The sequence below is a fragment of the Pteropus medius genome, unplaced genomic scaffold (genome assembly GCF_902729225.1).
Source record: "Pteropus medius unplaced genomic scaffold, Ma_sr-lr_union100, whole genome shotgun sequence".
Taxonomy (NCBI): domain Eukaryota; kingdom Metazoa; phylum Chordata; class Mammalia; order Chiroptera; family Pteropodidae; genus Pteropus; species Pteropus medius.
The window spans coordinates 2,833,303-2,851,905 of record NW_024352787.1 but is presented as its reverse complement, the minus strand read 5'-3'; the positions used below and the strand labels follow the sequence as shown (position 1 = coordinate 2,851,905).

General features: G+C 33.4%; 2 protein-coding genes across 4 annotated transcripts in view; one reads left to right on the top strand and one right to left on the bottom strand.

The window, feature by feature from the left end:
* The window catches only part of FGF14 (fibroblast growth factor 14), a 560,160-nt gene extending 545,869 nt beyond the window's left edge, over window positions 1-14,291 (top strand). For 2 of the 3 annotated variants that reach the window (XM_039848974.1, XM_039848972.1), the window contains exons 4-5: window positions 9,048-9,246; window positions 11,308-14,291. In XM_039848974.1, coding sequence (XP_039704908.1) covers window positions 9,048-9,246; window positions 11,308-11,444 — 336 coding nt within the window. In that variant the 3' untranslated portion in view covers window positions 11,445-14,291. The remainder of the gene's footprint in view (window positions 1-9,047; window positions 9,247-11,307) is intronic. The other variant, XM_039848973.1, reaches the window with a different exon arrangement.
* An 813-nt stretch (window positions 14,292-15,104) lies between these two features.
* The window catches only part of ITGBL1 (integrin subunit beta like 1), a 173,927-nt gene continuing 170,428 nt past the window's right edge, over window positions 15,105-18,603 (bottom strand). Inside the window, exon 11 of the mRNA XM_039848971.1 lies at window positions 15,105-18,510. Coding sequence (XP_039704905.1) covers window positions 18,419-18,510 — 92 coding nt within the window. The 3' untranslated portion in view covers window positions 15,105-18,418. The remainder of the gene's footprint in view (window positions 18,511-18,603) is intronic.

The window sequence follows — 18,603 nt, the reverse complement described above, 5'->3', positions numbered from 1 at the left end:
GACATCACTAATCTCTACTTTGATGAAGCTTCTGAGTATTTGTCAGATCAAGAAACTCTGTATATCACTGTGTTCATGTGTAATCTGATGACATTATTCACTTGAATCATCCAAAAAATTTTTTAAAACTCATGGCAGCACTTTTTCTGAATTTTATTACATACTTTTGGTCTGATTTCTTTCACATAAAGTACTAGCACTATCAGTTTTATATTTTCCTTTTAAGCAAAGCTCTATACAGTTAACATATAACCCTATGTATATTGGAAATATAAATTAATATTATTAGCATAATAATTACTAATTATTAGCATAATAATATTAATTTGTATACTGTTGGGAAGCTGATATGTAACAAAACACCAGAACACATTTGATCTGAGAGCTCAGTTTTTACTCATAACACTACCTGCTATGACACCTTTATCCCATTCCAACCTTTCCCTCTTAACAATTGTATTCTAAGAGATGTATCACCTATGCAGGTATGATAGCATATATCATTCATTACTGTTTTTCATCTCTATTGTTTTCCATATGTGGGTATAGATATAAAGAGCAACAGTATAAGTTACATATTTTCTGTTTTAGTTGAATGAATAATTCAATTGCATTAGTAATTATCTCTGTCAGTTAGCAATTGCCTTTTTGATTCTATGTAACAAACAACCACAAAAGCTGATGTGGCATATAATCGTAAACTCATCTTATTTGTGCATCCAGGGTCAGGTGGACTGGCTGTGTAGAACATGGCAGGATCGATCACATGTCAGAAAATAGGCTAGTTTAGATTGGGTCATCTTGGCTTTGCTCCACCTGTGTTTCTTCTCCAGCAAGGGTAGCCCAGGTATGCTCTCATGGTAGTGGTGGAGGCAGAGTTAGGGCAAACCCAAATGCACAAGTGCTTGTCAAAACTTTCCCCCGCCCCTTTACTTCATAGTGATTAAGACACATCAAATTACACACTAAAAGGCATTGATTCAAGGAAGGGTGAATAATTCGGGCCACTTTTGCAATTGATCACATATCTAAATATAAATCCTTTCAATTAAATAATATGAAAAATATGAGAAATGAGTAGAAATAGTTAAATATATTTATCTTGATGTAAATAAATGTACCTTGGTCAAGTTACACAAACTCATCTGTGCTGTTTCTTCATTTCTAAAATGAGAATAATAATAGCAATCTCATACAATTATAGGGTCATAAGATTATAGTAAGAAATAAATTAATTGATTATGTAAAGTGCTTAAAATAGTGTCTGGTTCAAAAGTATGTATGATTTAAGTGTTAGCTATAGTTATTAACATTATTATTATTGTTGTTATTAATTATTATTGTTTATTATTATTATTATTATTATTATTATTTTGAGGTATTCACTTGAGCACTGACAAATGTGTGAGGATGGTATATGGTTGTAGCAATAATTTAAGCGTATTTATTTTGTGATATTTCTTGCTAACATTTATAGCACAGGTACCATCTATTCATGTTACAAGCATTATTATTTTAGGAATTTATACATACCTATATTCTAGAGAAAATACATTTAACATTATAAAGCCAGTTGTCATGTGTTTTTATTTATAATTTTAAAATTTCTTAAAGTTGTGCTGTAAATACTTTACACTTCATTTTTGTTTGTTTCCAGTGTCTTTAATAAACTTTATACAATTGTCGAGAAAAGGTAGCGAGCTTATGGATAATACTAATTTATTGATATTTCCTAAAATTTTGTGATCATTTATTTATTCATTCTGTATGGTAACAGGAACAAGGGCCAATGCCTCCCAAGCTCTAATGTGTATACAAATCACCTAGGGTTTCGTTAAAATGCAAATTCTGATTCAGTAGGTCAGGGATGGAGCTTGGAATTCTGCATCTCTACAAGTGACCAGGTGAAGAAGTTGGTATTGGTCCCTGAATAAATTATGTATATTTAAATATTATATATATACATGTCTGTGTATATATGGTATATATTAAAGTATATAAAATACATCTTTATATTAATAAATTAAATTAATTATTTAATATTTAATTATATAATAAATAATATTCTTGCCACAGTTCTTAAAAACCATGTCAATAAGTCATAAAAATAATTAAATACAATCTAAAAATACATTTTAATATGTAAAATAATATGTCTAAAGATATCTTAAGTGTGTATTTATATTTATGTAACATCTCTAAATGTTAAATAATATATTTATTGGCAAAAAAGTCTTTATTTAAAATTTTATTTCCCCAGAAAACTATTGAAGTAAAACTTCTAGTCCTATAAACAGAAGTGCTATAAAAAATGCTTTGTTGGTGAGAATATCTGTAAAATCACTGGGTCCCATAATTAAATAAAAGCTGTCTCTTAAACACATATATAATAATACTTTAGTTTGAAGTATACACACAATTTACCATACCATATTTTTTCTCCTTGTGGGCATTACAGCCCAATATTATAAGTATTATGTGGAATTTCAGATAAGTAAAATGCATTAGTCAACTAGATTTCCTACTGCATTTTTAAGTACAAATTATTTTTTGTTTCAAAGTTTATAACTATAAAATCTGAAAGGTCAGAACATTCGTTCCTTTATATGTAATTTTAAGAATGCTCTGCATTTTTTAAGGAAATAAGTAGTGTCAGAACAATATCATTAAAGAATATAATTGATTTAAAAAACTATAAAAGATGAAGGGAAGTGGGATCAATCTCTGCTGACTTCACGATAAACTCTAGTAGACTACATCTCCAAAAAGAAGGCCAAATAATAAAAGCTGAGAATACAGTTTGAATGGATCAGTGGGATTCTCACCTAAAGATATATCTAATTAAGTTGAAACCTGTTAAGAAAAAATAATTACCTACTGCCCTGGTCATGATAACAATTAATATTTGAGTTGTACTTTTTGACTTAATTTATGGTTTATAAATATAGCTATAGTTTACAACTTAATTTATAGTTAACAAATCATTAAGCACCTCTATTGTCTTATTTGATATTTGCAGGAAATCTTTGTGATTTGTTATTATTTTCCAAGTAAGAACTTGGAATTTGTGTCTTCCTCCTCTTCTCATTTTATGCCTGGGAAGGAATATCTAGAAGAAGTCCAGGGTCAGGTTCCTTACTACTCTGTTGATGAAAGGAGACTGACTTTTTGATGACTCTGGAATATAGAAGTTAATAAAATACTAATAACTTACTTATTATGGATGTATTTTGTGCTATTTGATACTATATATCTAATATTATTTCTATATCCTCTCTATTTTGGAATTACCTTGTATTCTAATAAATGCTGTAAATATGTCTGGAATACCTGTTTATGTGTTTCCCTTTGAAACAGTGGTGGTGGTGGTACTTGTGCTGGTGCTGGTGCCAGGCGAACTTGCAGTTATTAACCAAACATAATTTCCATTTAGTCATAGATAACATTAAAGATGATACAGTAACTACCTAAATGGGAATTTGTGGGATACAACTTGCATATTCGTATGGGAAGCACAGGCTTATAACACACAATAAAGGCTTTTCCAGGCATGAAACTGATTCAAATCGTATACATATGTATACATGAAAATAAGTACAATCTAAGTTTAATTTGAGAATAGTTAGCTCACTAGGAATTTTGAAATTAGATTAAAAACTTCTCTCCCAATTACCTGTGTTGGAAAGCCCTCAAAATTTACCTTATATCAGGGTTGGCAGAAATTTTTTGGCAAAGAATCATACAGCACCATTATAGGCTTTGCTGGCCGCACAATCTCTATCTCAACAACTCACCTCTGAACTTTGTAGCATGAACTTTGTAGCCAAAAACTGTAATTTGACAACCACTAAGATAGATTCTCAAGGTCACTGTTAGTTCTTAGGTTACAGTTATGCTAAATTATCTGGGTTTATGGCTAATTCCTTGGTTATAAATTATGGAACTTGGGCCCTCTCTTCCCTCCATTCTCTCCTTTCATCCTTAATCCAGAAGCTTAGCTGTGTACATGCAAGTGGCTCATCAGGGTATTTTCCTAAACAAAGACATTTCTCTTAGAAGAGGAATCCTGCTGCTACTGTTAAGATAGTAAGTACACCACAGATGGTGCTTTCATTTCAAAAACAACCACAACATAAAAGAAAATATGAAATTTTTGTTTAATTGTTGTGTTTTTCTATTCTATGGTTTCATGATTTAGTTTGGCAAGGATACAAATTAATATTTAAGCTTCTACTGGAACTCAACTGTTGATTTTGTTGTAGTGGTGTTGCTGGTTCTAAATATAGCCAGGCAAGATGAGAAAAAGACACATTAAACTTCTTATCTATTTCTTTATGGCAGTTTCAGAGAGTTTATATTTAAGCTTAAATTTAAATAAGCATTCTCATATAATCACTACCTGGTTAGAGTGTTTCACTGGCGCAATCATCATATTACTCAAATGTATAAAAACTGTAAGTGAGGCTAGGGCCGCGTCGATAAGCCACCTGGGATTCCTTCTTTCTTTATACTTCTCTTGCCACTCTACATTGGGGGTTGCAAACTGGAGGTTTGTGGGCCCCATCTCATCTCCCCGGTCCATGCTATATAGAAAAACAAAAGCAAGAACTAAGAAATACTTGCTACTATTAAAAAGAAATTTTATCTAGAAACCTAGATTTCTTACTTCCTTTGAAAAATCAGATCTACTAAAGATCTAAGGTTTTATTTTCACATGAGAACCATGTAAAGAACAACTGCTCCTTTTGCCATCCTTTCTACTATTCTCTCTGTCTGTTCAGCACTGGCCTGAGTAAGGGGGCATTTATAGTCATAACAGTACTATGATTACCCCAGCTTGCTTCTTCACTCTTGTATCTGCCCGGCCAGTATAGACATGTGAGTTTCTGGCCCCTGCTGGGTGCATGATCCCTGGAAATTTCATCAATTATAATTATTTCAAGTCCTACCTATGGGACTTTTCACTGAATCTATCTCCCTAAAGCATACTGTAGGACTCAAACACAAAATTATGACTGTACAACTGCTATTAAGAGCATTTTTGTTTATGTTGGTTAATGTCCCTTTTTCCTTGAGAGGAAGTGCCAAGAAAAAAGAAAAGATTTTTTTCTTGTCAATAATTTTTATAGCATATAGCTTTTCTCTTTTTGTCTTGGCTACCGGGAAGTTCAGAACTCAATTTAATAATGTGTCATAATTCTCGTGGTATTTCTCTTCTTTATGCATCATGGATTATTATGTTAATACTAAAGTTAGCACACACATACACATGTTCTACAATTTTCAAGTGCATTTCGCAAGAGGTCAGGCTTCAACACATCAGTATGTAAGTGATACATATACTAACTTCTCAAAACTATCCTCCAAATTAACAACAGATTTGTATTTATTATACTAATCAGGCTATGCCATTATGCCCTTGCTTATTTATGAATCCTACATCTCTACCTCTTGCTTATAAGAAATTTAACCTGTCAATCGGCACGTCTAAAACCCTTTCTCACATTTCTGCAACCCACCCTCCTATCCACTTCTGTCCCCATAAAGCTCAATAATGGACTAATTATAGTTCTCCAAATGTACCATGGCACTTCCCACCATTGTCTTTCACAATACCATTTATTCCATCTATAATCCCTCTAACATTTTGAAGGTAAATCTATGATGGCAAATATTACATTGTAGTGTCATTTTTTAAGCACATGAATTTTAACCAAATTCTTCCAGTGAAGAACCTTGTTCATTTTGAATATTTTCATTTTGGTATACCTGATACTCAGCACCATATTTGGTATACAAGTTGTGCTCATTGGCTAATTTATTTTGATTTAGATAAATTAGTAAATTGACTAATTTAGCCAAATTTGGTTTGCTGAAATATTGCTAGAATTGAAATAACTGATACAGGGTATATTTTAGACTTTAAGAAATGGGGAATGTTTTTTAGAATAAGTTTGACTGTTTACTATATGCCAGGTTCTCTTCAAAATATTTAACATGCATTAATTCACTTAATCCTCCCAGCCACTCTGTTATCCTATGATTTAGTACCCATTTTAGAGAAGAGGAAACTGAGGGCCAGAGATTAAGTAATTTCTCCAAGGACGCACAGTTGGTAAGGAATGGGCCAGGTTTGAACCCAGGGGGTCCTGGTTCCACAGCTGGTGTTCATAGTCTTCTACTCCACTGCCTCTCATTTACATATTGAAAGTATATCTGTTCCTTATGAAACCAAATAAATAGTAACTAATCTTTTTTTTCTTTATTTCTTTATTTATTTATAAATTAATTAATTAAATTTTTATGGTGACATTAGTTAACAAAGTCTTATAAGTTTCAGCTGTACATTTTAACAGTAAGATATATATATATATATATATATATATATATATATATATATATATATATTTACATTATGTGTTCACCTCCCATAGTGAGCTTTCTTTCTGTCACCACATATTTGACTCCTTTTACTCCATCTACCTCCCTCTTTCCCCCTCTCCCACAGTAATCTTAACTTTCATTAGTTTTATCAGTTCTTCTGGGAACTCAGGGATTCTTTTGGGCTCCAATATTTGATGAGCAGTTTAATTCTTGAAAAGTAGAGAAAAGTCTAGCAAAATATATTAGACAGTAGTACCTTTGATTATAGTATGCGTGTGCACATTAATTATTTAACCAAGAATAAAGAGTGAAAATGTATCAACCTGTCTCTACCATCACAAGTAATTGAAAGCAATAATTCTCATTGCAGAAGACAGAAAGAATCACCTATTTGTGAAGTCACTGGCACAGCTCACAGAAAGGGGATGTGGAATTGATTTCCTTAGAATCCTAAGATGCAAACATTTTATGTAAAAAGACTTAGTGTCAGATGTCTTTAAGGTATACTCTGAATATAAGTGACTTTTTCCACATTAAGATCTTCATTCTCTTTCACATTCAACTGAGTAAACTTAAAGTGGAGATGATACAGTCCTAAGTTGCTGATGGTAATGCAAGTAGTGTCTTCCATGTTTCTTACATTATAGTAGTGGGGATCAGATGAGAATGAAAGTTGGCTTATGGACCTGTGTTTCCTTATGGACCTGCATTTCCAAAGCTGGAGGCCCTGTTTTCTCTAAGTAAAGGTCAATCACTAATGATGCTATCAATAAAGTGAACCAGGCTCTGGGCAGAGACCTGAGGTGTTAGAAGCCAGGTGTCAGCTCCTCTGACCCCTGAGTAATCTCAGTTTGGGTCAGCTTTTACCAACCCCACTCCCAGCTGGTTTTGAGATAGATTTTAACTAATAAATAATATGCTTGGATGCCTTGGACTATCTCAATTAAAAAATGAGTGACATGCCAAAGTCTCAGCTGTTTATCCTAGAAGGTGCACTTTCAACCAATATGTTATATTTCTTAGTCATTTGAGGATAAGCCAAATTTGCAGCATTCTATGTTATTTTCCTCACCACAAATGTCTGAACAAGCATGCTTTTATCAGTCTTTCCTATGAGGCATGGTCTGGCGATTGACTCAGTGAGACTGTTAATTATTAATGAGAAAACTAATAGGATATTTGCAAAAATAGAATTTAGCGGAAGGAAACATTTATTTTGATGGGATCTTACTCAAACCTGAGGTAGCACTGTCTACATAAATTCCTTTGGGAGGAGGCTAAGACTGTCTTTTGGCTATTTTAAAATCATCGAATTAATCACTGTATGTCATCTTTGTCATGAATAGCATCTGCCATTAACAAAACCTGTTTCCTTTGGAAAACTATTAGCTTTTCAGTGAATTCGTTAAAGTTATGGGGCATTCTGAATAAATTATATTCTGCAAGAGAAACCATTTGATAATTCACATTCTCATGAGAAATACTGAAAGAAAGTTTCTACAGGCAATAATATCACATTCCTTATAGTTAATATAAATTTAATTCTTAAAAGCTTTATTTTTTTATACCTTAAAAGATGTGTTATTTTTTAGAATGTGTATAGAAAACAACTCTTTTAAAAAAATATTATTTCTGCAGTCATAAAAATCTATTAAGGTAAAATCGTTTTTAAGTACAGTGATACTTTTAAAAGATCAATGACAATAAACTTCTGTTTTGCAACTGTATTTCATGTATATAAAACATCACAATATTTAGCCTATTTTAAATAACCATAAAAACCAGTTAAGTGATTTCCATGGTCTGTAACTAGGAAGATTGAATTCTTAAATTAACTTTAATAAAGGTCTATCAGAAACGTCTTTGTAGGTTAAATTGTAGAAGTATGTAAAAGTCATCTATGAATATATGTGTTATTAAGGATAATTATAAAGTACCAAAACATCGTGCTACTTATCAATCAATGTAGATCATGGCATTGAGAGTCGTTGCTTTTAACTCACTGTACTCTTTCCAAAAATGCTGGGTGATCTCAGTCAGGGCAGCTTTTGCTATTTCTCTTCAAGAGTTCCAGTGGGGCTCCAAACCATGGAATTATGTCATTATTTTCAGCTCTGTCACTATGAACAGCTAACAACACCTGGCCTCAGCTCCTGTATGTCAATTGATTGTCACGGTTTTAGTTTGAGGTTTCAATTTGTCTCTTTGTAGGTAAAAATGTATCAGTCTATAATATCAGTGATCTAATGAACAGCTGGCAGCTGTTAAGGTATCATATAATTAATCCTATGGAAATATTGAAAACAGGGTAGCAAATACCTTAAATGCATTTTTTTGTTGTTTTGTTTACTGTGAATATATGTTACTTTATTGTGCTCCTTTTTGTTATACCCTGATTGAATTGTTTTCTGTTTAAATAAAAGCAGTTTTGAGTTTGTTCATGTCTTCTATTTTCTTACTGAAAAACAACTATACTTTTGCTATACATATATTCCCAATAATAACAGGTTATTCTCTATTCATTGTATATAGAAAAAAGTGCATGCAAGAAGAGGTACATCTGGTCATCTCATGGTGGATGAGCTTCTGAAGGATGAAAGAGAAACCACATTGAAACTCCCATTCCTTCTTCTAACTTTCTTTTCTTCCTTTTCCCTCTACAGGAACTTTTTACCCCTGAATGCAAGTTTAAAGAATCTGTTTTTGAAAACTATTATGTAATCTACTCATCTATGCTGTACAGACAACAAGAATCTGGTAGAGCCTGGTTTTTGGGATTGAATAAGGAAGGGCAAGTTATGAAAGGAAATAGAGTAAAGAAAACCAAACCAGCAGCTCATTTTCTACCCAAGCCATTGGAAGGTGAGTGTTATGTGTGCATTATCTTTATCAGATTTATTACATATTTATTTTTCACAGTGATAACTCTACCATGGATGCAAGGAACCCTCATGTAATGGTAGATATATTCTTTATCTGGATCTGGGTAGTTGTTGCATAGGTATCTACTTAAGTCGTGCATATAAGATTTGTATACTTTACCGTATATATGTATACAGGCATATTAGTGAGTACATATATTTATATATGTGTGCGTGTATATACATATACACAATACACAAAATGACAGTAAGTCATTGAAACCCAAACAATTAATGACCAGGGCCTATCTAGGAAAGGAAAAATTACATAGGAGTCTGAAATATGAGTGAATTATTATGCATTATATGATAAAGCATAAATAAGAAATTAGAGAGGTTTCCTGGCCTTCCAATATAACACCTCTATGATTTGGCCTTATTCTTTCAAATGAATTTTGAGGCCATTGGACTCATCAATATTCAAATGCAAGAAAAACATTTAAAAACTAAGTCAATAAAGAAATCTTGATTTATTTATTGTCACCTTGCTTTGTCTCTTTACATTAATTTTTGTTTTAAATATAGACAATTAAGAATTGACTAAATTTCTAAAACCTTATCTCTTAGCTGCATAAATGTAATGAAAACGGACAGGGCCTTTATGTCTCTTAACTGAAGCGAAATCTGGAAGTTAGCAATTTAATATACCCAACAGGAGATATCTGAGACTCTAAAAGTGTGGTGTAATATTACTTGGTATTTCAATTGCACACTGAACTGTTGTACATAATGTGTGCGTGTTATGTGTATGTATATAATATGAGGAAGAAACAGTATTTTTAAATAATTAGCAAAGTACTTTTAAAAACAAAGAAGAAGGTGTTATAATGACAGAGGTTATCACATAATGTAATTGATAGAGAAAATTAATTTCTAACTTTCAAGACCCACACAGGATGTAAGTTCTATCACTGGAAATGTTAGGAAAAATTCGGTACTTGATTAATTATTGATGCTCTGGAACATTTGTATCTCTTACATAACTTCAATCAAGGTTAATGCTCCAATGTTATTGTCTCCCAATTAAATTAGTAGTTGGAGTGAGGGATTGGAAAGAGGGATTGGAAAGTGCTTCAAGGATTTGGATTAATCCGTTTTACTACATTGACAAGTCCTTTAATATAGGTCTGATGTACACATGCACTTTCAAACATGTGTGCCGCTGAAAACTCACATTATGCTTTGATGCAAAAGGTAAAACTCTACCATCTTGAACATGGAGAATGCATATGGTAGTTTCCAACTAAACACAATATCTCTTCGTACAATACAGTAAGTCCTCACTTAACATCAGCAATAGATTCTTGGAAACTGCAACTTTAAATGAAACATTTAACAAAATTAATTTTACCATAGGCTAACTGATATTAGCAAGAGTTATGTTCCTATGGCATATTTCTGGCCTCATAAATATCACTGAACTTCTAAATAAAGACTCTAAACATTTCTAATATTAAACATTGAAATAAATGTGGGTTATACATACATTTAAGAAAGATTAATAAAAATGAGTAAGAGAATTATTTTCAAACCCACTTATTCTAGCTCAGGGTTGCAGGTGGCAGGAGCCTTTCCCTGCAGCTCAGGGCGCAAGGTAGGACTCCACCTCGGCCAAGATACCCTTCTATCACAGGGCACACTCACACCCACGCCTACATTCACTCAGACTGAGACAATCGAGGCACACCAATTCACCTATTGTGCACATCTTTGGGATGTGAGAGGAAACTCACATTCACTTGCAAACACTAGTCCCTGGAGAAAACCTACGCAGACATAGGGAGAATGTGCAAACTCCACACAGAGAATGTGAAGAAAGTAATGTCTTCCGTTTGAGGACGGAGAATTACTGCTTTAAAACAGGACTTCTTCTCAACGTGATTGCTTTACCTTAGGGTAAACAGGACTGAGCAAACTGCTGAGGTCTGTGCGTGTATTGATGCTTGAACCTAATCAGGTAATGTTTCCTTTTCCGCCTTTCTTCACACCTTCCTGCCAATAGTTGCCATGTACCGAGAACCATCTTTGCATGACGTTGGAGAAACGGTCCCGAAGGCCGGGGTGACGCCAAGTAAAAGCACAAGTGCGTCTGCAATAATGAATGGAGGCAAACCAGTCAACAAAAGTAAGACAACATAGCCAGATCCTCACAGGTGTTGTGACTTACTCATCCTGAGCACAGTTGAGTGATTTATCCTTGCCAGACTTTTCTGCTCCCGTGGCTGAGGAGCAGCTGGAAGTAAGCGGATGCTTGCTCTTTGCTGTCTTGAACTTCTTGGTTGCAAGTGGATAAATCTCAACCTGTTGCACCCCCCACAATAAGAAGACACCTGGATAACCAGCTAAACTCAGACCATGGAATGCCCTACCAGATATGGAATGCCTTTTTAATATCTTTTCTGTGACCGTGACACTTCATGTGAATGACATACTTCACAAGTACACTCGATACCTTGCCTGCTGACAGCTACCCATAATCCTTTTTGAGTCCTGTTTCAGCGAAATCCATGTGTTTAAGTTCAATTTTGTAGCACACCAATACTATTGAGTAATTTCTAGTTAGAAGCTGTAAACCTGTGCTATTACAGATTTCCCTTCTTCCCGTTTTTACAGGGCTGCTCGCTCCACTGTCTGTGACCTTTCGCAGGGATTGTGTTCCTCTAAATCTTAAACGTTGCCGTTGGCGTAATTTGGAGAGTGATCAGGGAATCAGGAAGCCTTCTAAACCTATTATTACAAATCGCATCTATAAAGATTAAGAGTGTTGTCTCCGGCTCACACTATCAATTAAACACACATATATGCTCTAGTCAGTAGCAGATACTGTGCTCCTGAGGTTGGCGTTGCTGGGGTGAGAAATGGGTCAAACACAGTCCGTGGGACATTCTCTACGATATGTGTTTGACATCCCCTCTAGTTTCTTTGTGTGTGTGTGTTTTATACATATCACAAGCTTACTGGTAATGGTAACATTTGCCTTGCCCAGCGAGCAAGACCCACTGGTTTTTGAGAAAGTGGGTCCTAAGAACTCTGTAGGCCTTGTAGGCCTGATTAAGGTTCATTTTTCATCTACTAATCCTCATTATTTGGAAAAAAGAAAAAAAAAATCAATAATTACAACCTACAAGAGTTGCGCTACCTAAATCCATTTCAGATATAATCCTTCCTGTTTTTAATGAACGGAACTCAATGCCATCCCTGGTTTTGGCTGTGTTCCACTCATACTCAGCAGAGCATGGGCAAAGCGGCTGTTGTGTTCTTTTCTGCAGCAGCAATGCAAACCTTAGTTATAAATTAGACTTTAATATTTTTGGTGTTTAATGACAAGTTTTTAAACTGGACACATTAGGAAAACATATTTTTTTGAGCTCAGCATGCTGAGTCAGGTACTGTGTATTTCACCAGTCCATACCTCTAACTCAGCTTCATGGGCCCAGGTCACCTAATGGCTGGAGTAGAGGTGCCTTGCCATGATCTCAGAAGGCAGTCTGTTGAATTATTCTAGATAAAAGTAAAGGCAAACCAACATGTTCAAACATCAGGTTTTTGGTCCATTCGACTGATTTGCTTTTGTTTTATTTGCTTTTTAAATTTCTTTTTCAATAACTTGGAGTTTAGGGAAGACACCTACCAAGAAAGGCCATGAATAGTTGACTACACAGCGAAGAAACCATACAAAATGTTCAATATTGGATATAAAGAGTTTCAAAATGTTTAATACTAAATTGTTTGGAAATATATTTGTTAACTCTGTGTATACTTAATAAAATTCAATGTTTTGTCCTAAGAAGAGTTACTTGAGACCAAACTGAACCTCATTTATAGAAAACTATATGTGGGATCAATATACTGGCCTCTTGTTATTATTTCCATGTGGAAGGATGACCCAGTTGTCATCCCCTCCCTGCACTGTATTTACTGGGAAATTATTTTGTCACTGCTTTTCTAAGTCTCCATGACAGCCCTTGCCCAGCATTTTAAAATATTGGCCTGCTTAGCTCATTAAAGATTTAGTATAAATTTAACTGTTTATGCTTATTTCATTTTGGATTTCATTTCATATTGGATTCCATTTTAATAAATAAAAAATTAGCATAATGTTTGAGTAGATTTGTTGTTGATAATGCTAAAGTACAAATACAACAAAACGATTTTTTGACCCTTCTTAATTTCTTGTTGAACCATTTTGAAGCCTATTTTTAACAGGATAAGTTAAAATACACTAGTTGAATTTAATTAACCAATTACTTAGGGAAGATGTATTCCATAATGTGTGGCAAACTGTGAATAATTTAACTTGAAATTCCAATGAGATGGGCTTATAAACACTGCTTACTCCAACACACACACACACACATTAAAATACCCCACCAATTTGTTTTTGGTAATTAGCCCTACTTGCAGTTTTTACTTCCCCCCTGCAAGCCTATTTATTGGTTAAAATTAAGACAATATTTTTCTAAATGATGGATTTATGTAAATATGCACCTTTGTTTTGTTTTTTTTTTACATGAGTTGTCTATAAGGGCATTTATTCCTATGAATGGATGTCAGAATACTTTCTTCTAATATATGTTTAGACATATTGCAGAGGGATCTTTGTTATTTGTAAATTAGTTTAATCATTTCCTTTGTGTCTGGTCTCACCTGTTGCATGGGATGAGGACAACACTGACAAACTGCATGTAGGACCTGTGTTTCAAGAACTGTTGGTATGTATTACTCAATTTACATACAAAGAGTTTGTCTGCATTGTACAGTTTCTGTGTTTAATATCATTTGTTGTATTCACAATACAACACATTGAATAAAATATTTGTATAAAAACATATTATAAAACATTAAACAACTTTATGTAATGAAATGGCATTGCACCCCCCACAAATATAGAGAGAAATTTCATGTAAATAAGTTGATAAACTCAATTTCCCCTTTTACCATGCCAAAGAAAAATTTTAGCTTTTTGATGATACCTCTCTTGCTATTTTTCCGGGATAACACTCTCCCATTTTTCCCCTCGAAAATTAAGTCTGCTGTTATTAAGTAAGTGCAATCTGTCGGTATTCTTGTTCTGTATAGTAAATCTGATGGAATTCATTTGTTCTTACAGACCGTGTGTTTTGTACCTCCATGTACTTATGTCGATTATATTGAGTCTAATATCACATTCCTTTTGCATGCATATCTAGTGTGGGAGGGTTATTTCAACTGAATGGTTATAGTAGCTGATTTCCTCACCCATCCTTTAACAATACCTGGGAATGTTAATGGTTTTAATATTTCAAGTGAACATCATTTTTATTTTTGTATCAGTTTGCTCTCTAAAATGTTTTGCTACAACTTTGCTTGGAAAAATTTTAGAAGAGATGCAAATGGTCCACTCTCTGTAAAGAGTAAAATGGTACTGAACATCATTATAAATCCTGCAGAATTTAGAGATTCTTGCTCTAAATGTTTGCTTGCTCTCAGTGTTTGGGGGTAGGGGTGCAGAAGCTCCACAATGGGTCCATAAGACTCTTGCTGCAGTTCTTCTAATCGTTTGCCTTCTGGTTAGTAAGCAGAGTTTCTTTATGACACCTGGCTAGTTGTTTAATTGATGCCTAAAGCACTAAAACAGGCAGATGACCAACATCAGATTTAGTTCCCTTTAAAAAAAAAAAAAAAAGAACGATAAAAACCTTCATGTTCTTTAACTTAAACATGTCATTTAAAGTCTTTCTCTAATATTACAGGGAGAATTAAAATTGAAAGAGAGACCAGATTGATTAAGAAGTCCATTTTAGAAGGAAGTGACAATACTTAAAAATTATTTTCAATTTTATTTCAGAACAAGACTATATCCAATGAAAGCAACTGAGCTGAATCCAAGCATATCAAAATCCAGATGTGAACTGTTACTTTAGAGTAAAATACATTTCATAGCTTAGGATTTTAACTTACAAGGTGGCACACAGGGCTTGTCAACTCTCTCGAATGCTAAGTAGGGTTTCGAAGTTTTAATGAGTCTGCAGACAAAAGCTGAGTTATGTTTTTTATTTTTTTCCCCGTGGATTTCTGTATCATTCAGTCTAACACTGATGTTTGCTGGCAGAAATAGTGTTTGCGTTTTAAGTGGTGGAGACCTTTCCTTTCAATGGGCTATAGGAACCTAGATTAGCTCAAGGAGCCCAGGGAGAAAAAGAAGGTATAGTGATTATCCTCTTAGGTCTTAAGATCTTAGTCAAATTTTACTGAAAAGGCCTTGTGGAAAAATTAGTGATAGTTTGCCAAGCAAGCAAGATTTGTGCCAACACCACTTGCAAACTTGTTGCATCCTTCCCATTTGAAATTAATTCACTGTAACTTGGGACAAACTTGAACAAACCAATGAGATTTACACATTTTCTCTCCTCCTATTACAAGTTTGTTCTTGCCCTGCCTTTTTTAAGAGATAGTTTCTATCTTAGTAACAGAATCAAATCACATCTAAAAAGGGTAGGATGTATGTCTTTACATGTAACTACGTTTATTTTATTTTTTCTAATTTAAACATGTAAATTAAATCATTTCTTTATGTAGCTGTTGATGTTTGCATTGCTAGAGTCAGAATCTCTCACTCACACACACACACATACACACACATATACGAAATATTACATCAGGTGGAAAAAGTAAAAAAAGTATTTTTGTTTAAAAGAAAAGCATTCATTAGAGTTTAGAGTTTAGATACTGTATGACATAACTCAGTTTCAGCTCAATAATTTGTAGCTAAATGAACCCAGAATGTAGCTGATTGTAATACATTTTCAGTTTGTCAAAAAGTTTGGACAAATTATATTCTGAAATTTGTAACATAAACATTTCTCCATATCTAAACTTTTTCTTTAAAAATAAATGCTGAGGACATTTTTCTTATATTAAAATATAAAAAGAGAAACACTTTTGTTGTAATTGTTTTTGTTAATGAAAAGGGTTAATAATATAATTCTAAGAAAAATAAGACACACCTAGGATTATGTGAAAAGACATAAGAAATCAAGAGCAGTTCCAATAGAGCTATGAGCCCAATCCAGCTCGCAATCTGTTTTTTTTCTTTTATGGCTCAGAAGCTCAGAATGAGGCTTTTTTTTTCTTTTTTACAATTTTAAACTATCCAACATAAATAAACAAAGAATATGCAACAGAGATGTATGTGGCCCACAAAGTCTAACATATTTATTATCTGGTCCTTTTTCCATAGAAAGCAGAGCTTTCTATGGAGACCCTGAATGTCATTTGTATTATGATCGATAGATAATATAACAAATTCCAATGCATCCATCATCAAGTAAGTCATCCATATTGCTACTAAACAATTATAATAGGTGTGTTTGAGGCTTCAAATGCTTAGACAGAGAAGAGGAAGAATATAATCTATATTTTTTTCTTAAGTGCTTATATTTCCTTCATTTTACAAAATTAATATATCAATTGACATACTCAACAATAGGGATACAACTAATGTGGTTACACTCCTTAAGCTCAGGAAAGATAACAATTTTGTAAATCCATTAAAGTATGAGAACACTATTAGTACTATAAAAATTAATATCAGTTAAATTTTCTCATCTCATTTTCAATGTTAAAATTTAAGTTACTCAGCAGATGCATATTTTCCTTATTTTTAGTGATTTGACCTATAAAATCCAATCCATGACTCTAGAATATTTACGTTAAGTAAAATTTCCAAGTAAAAATTTCCATCAGAAACAACACGGAAATAATTTTGTTACATAATTCTAGGATTTTACAAAATATAATTCACATTTAGAAAAAAGTGGGTCTTTTTTAGATCTAAATAATTAAAGATTGCCTAAATAATTAGGCAACTAATTATTAACTAAATAATTAAAGATTTGCTCATACAGAGCAAAATTTCACCATTAAGAAAATAAACATTTTGTTTCTATCATTGAGTAAATATTTGTAATTTCTATTTAAGCTATTTCTAGTTTGTTTTTTTTTCCTCTGAGCTTTTGAGATTGGTGCCATTTTATCGTAGTATCTCTTCTCGACTTCTTTGCATGACTTTACTTTTCCAGTGAGTAATGTATCCTTAAACATAAGAGTCTTTTAAGAGAAATGAATGGATATTTCAGGTCCATAACTAACTAGATATTGTCTTTTTAAAAGGCAAGTTACCATAGAGTAACTTAAATACTGAAAAATCAGATTCCTTTTACATGTACACCCTGCCCAGTTTTAAAAATGTTCTTGTAACAGAAAATGAATACTCTTAAATAACGATTCATTTTTTTTGTTAATTTCAGTTGGTAAATACATATTGACACAATGTAAACAACTACGTCACTGTTTATTAAAAATGTTAAATTGTACATTTTTCATAATTTCTTTCATCTTAAGGGCATCTTCTTTTGTGAGTTTAAACTGAAACTAGAGAAATGACTTAATGAGTAAAAATGACTAGTTGTTTTTTTTTAAAGCCCTGGTGATCTGGCCTCTGCCCCACTCCCCATCCAGAGATTATACTTCATGTGTGTTTATCTTCATTGTCCCCATATGGAAATGCTGAGTGATATGGAAACCTGGAAAATATGAATGATAGATTTATGTAAAGATATATCTTTTCCTTAGATTGTAGAATGTCCTTTCCTGTGTAGGGATGTGGGTTTCTAACAACCATGTAATTCAGCATTTCTCAACTGCAGCACTATTGACATTCGAAGTCAGGTAATACCTTGCCATGGGGAGCTGTCCTCTGCACTGTAAGATGTTTAGCAGCATCCCTGGCCTCTACCCACTAGATGCCTGTAGCACACCGTCCCACCCCACACAGTATGACAATCAAGATTGTCTGTAGACATTGCTAAATGTTTTCTGGGTGGCAAAGTCACTTTTGTTGTGAGCCACTGATGTAAATTATGGAAGAAAATTTCTTTTTGGTTTTATTTACATTAGAGTTTGCTTAACTCAGTGTTAATGAGTACCTAGATTTCATTCAGGCATTCAGAAATAGAAAAACATACAACAGTCTGTTTGACCTGTCCTCGTGGTGATTATATATGGTTTTCCTTGCATTTGTATATTCTAATGGCATAGGAAAAATAAGAATCCAGTCTTTTCCCATGTAATTGTTAGGGATATTCTGTGCCAAGCCAGATTTCACATGCATTTCCATTCCATCCATCCCAGCATTCACAGTTGCCACAGCTACATATTCCATTCCCTGCAACAAAATGCATAAGGGAATCGTTATCATGATTGAAATGCACCAAAATACGTTATTATAAACCATAACTGTTTATAATTGAAACCATTT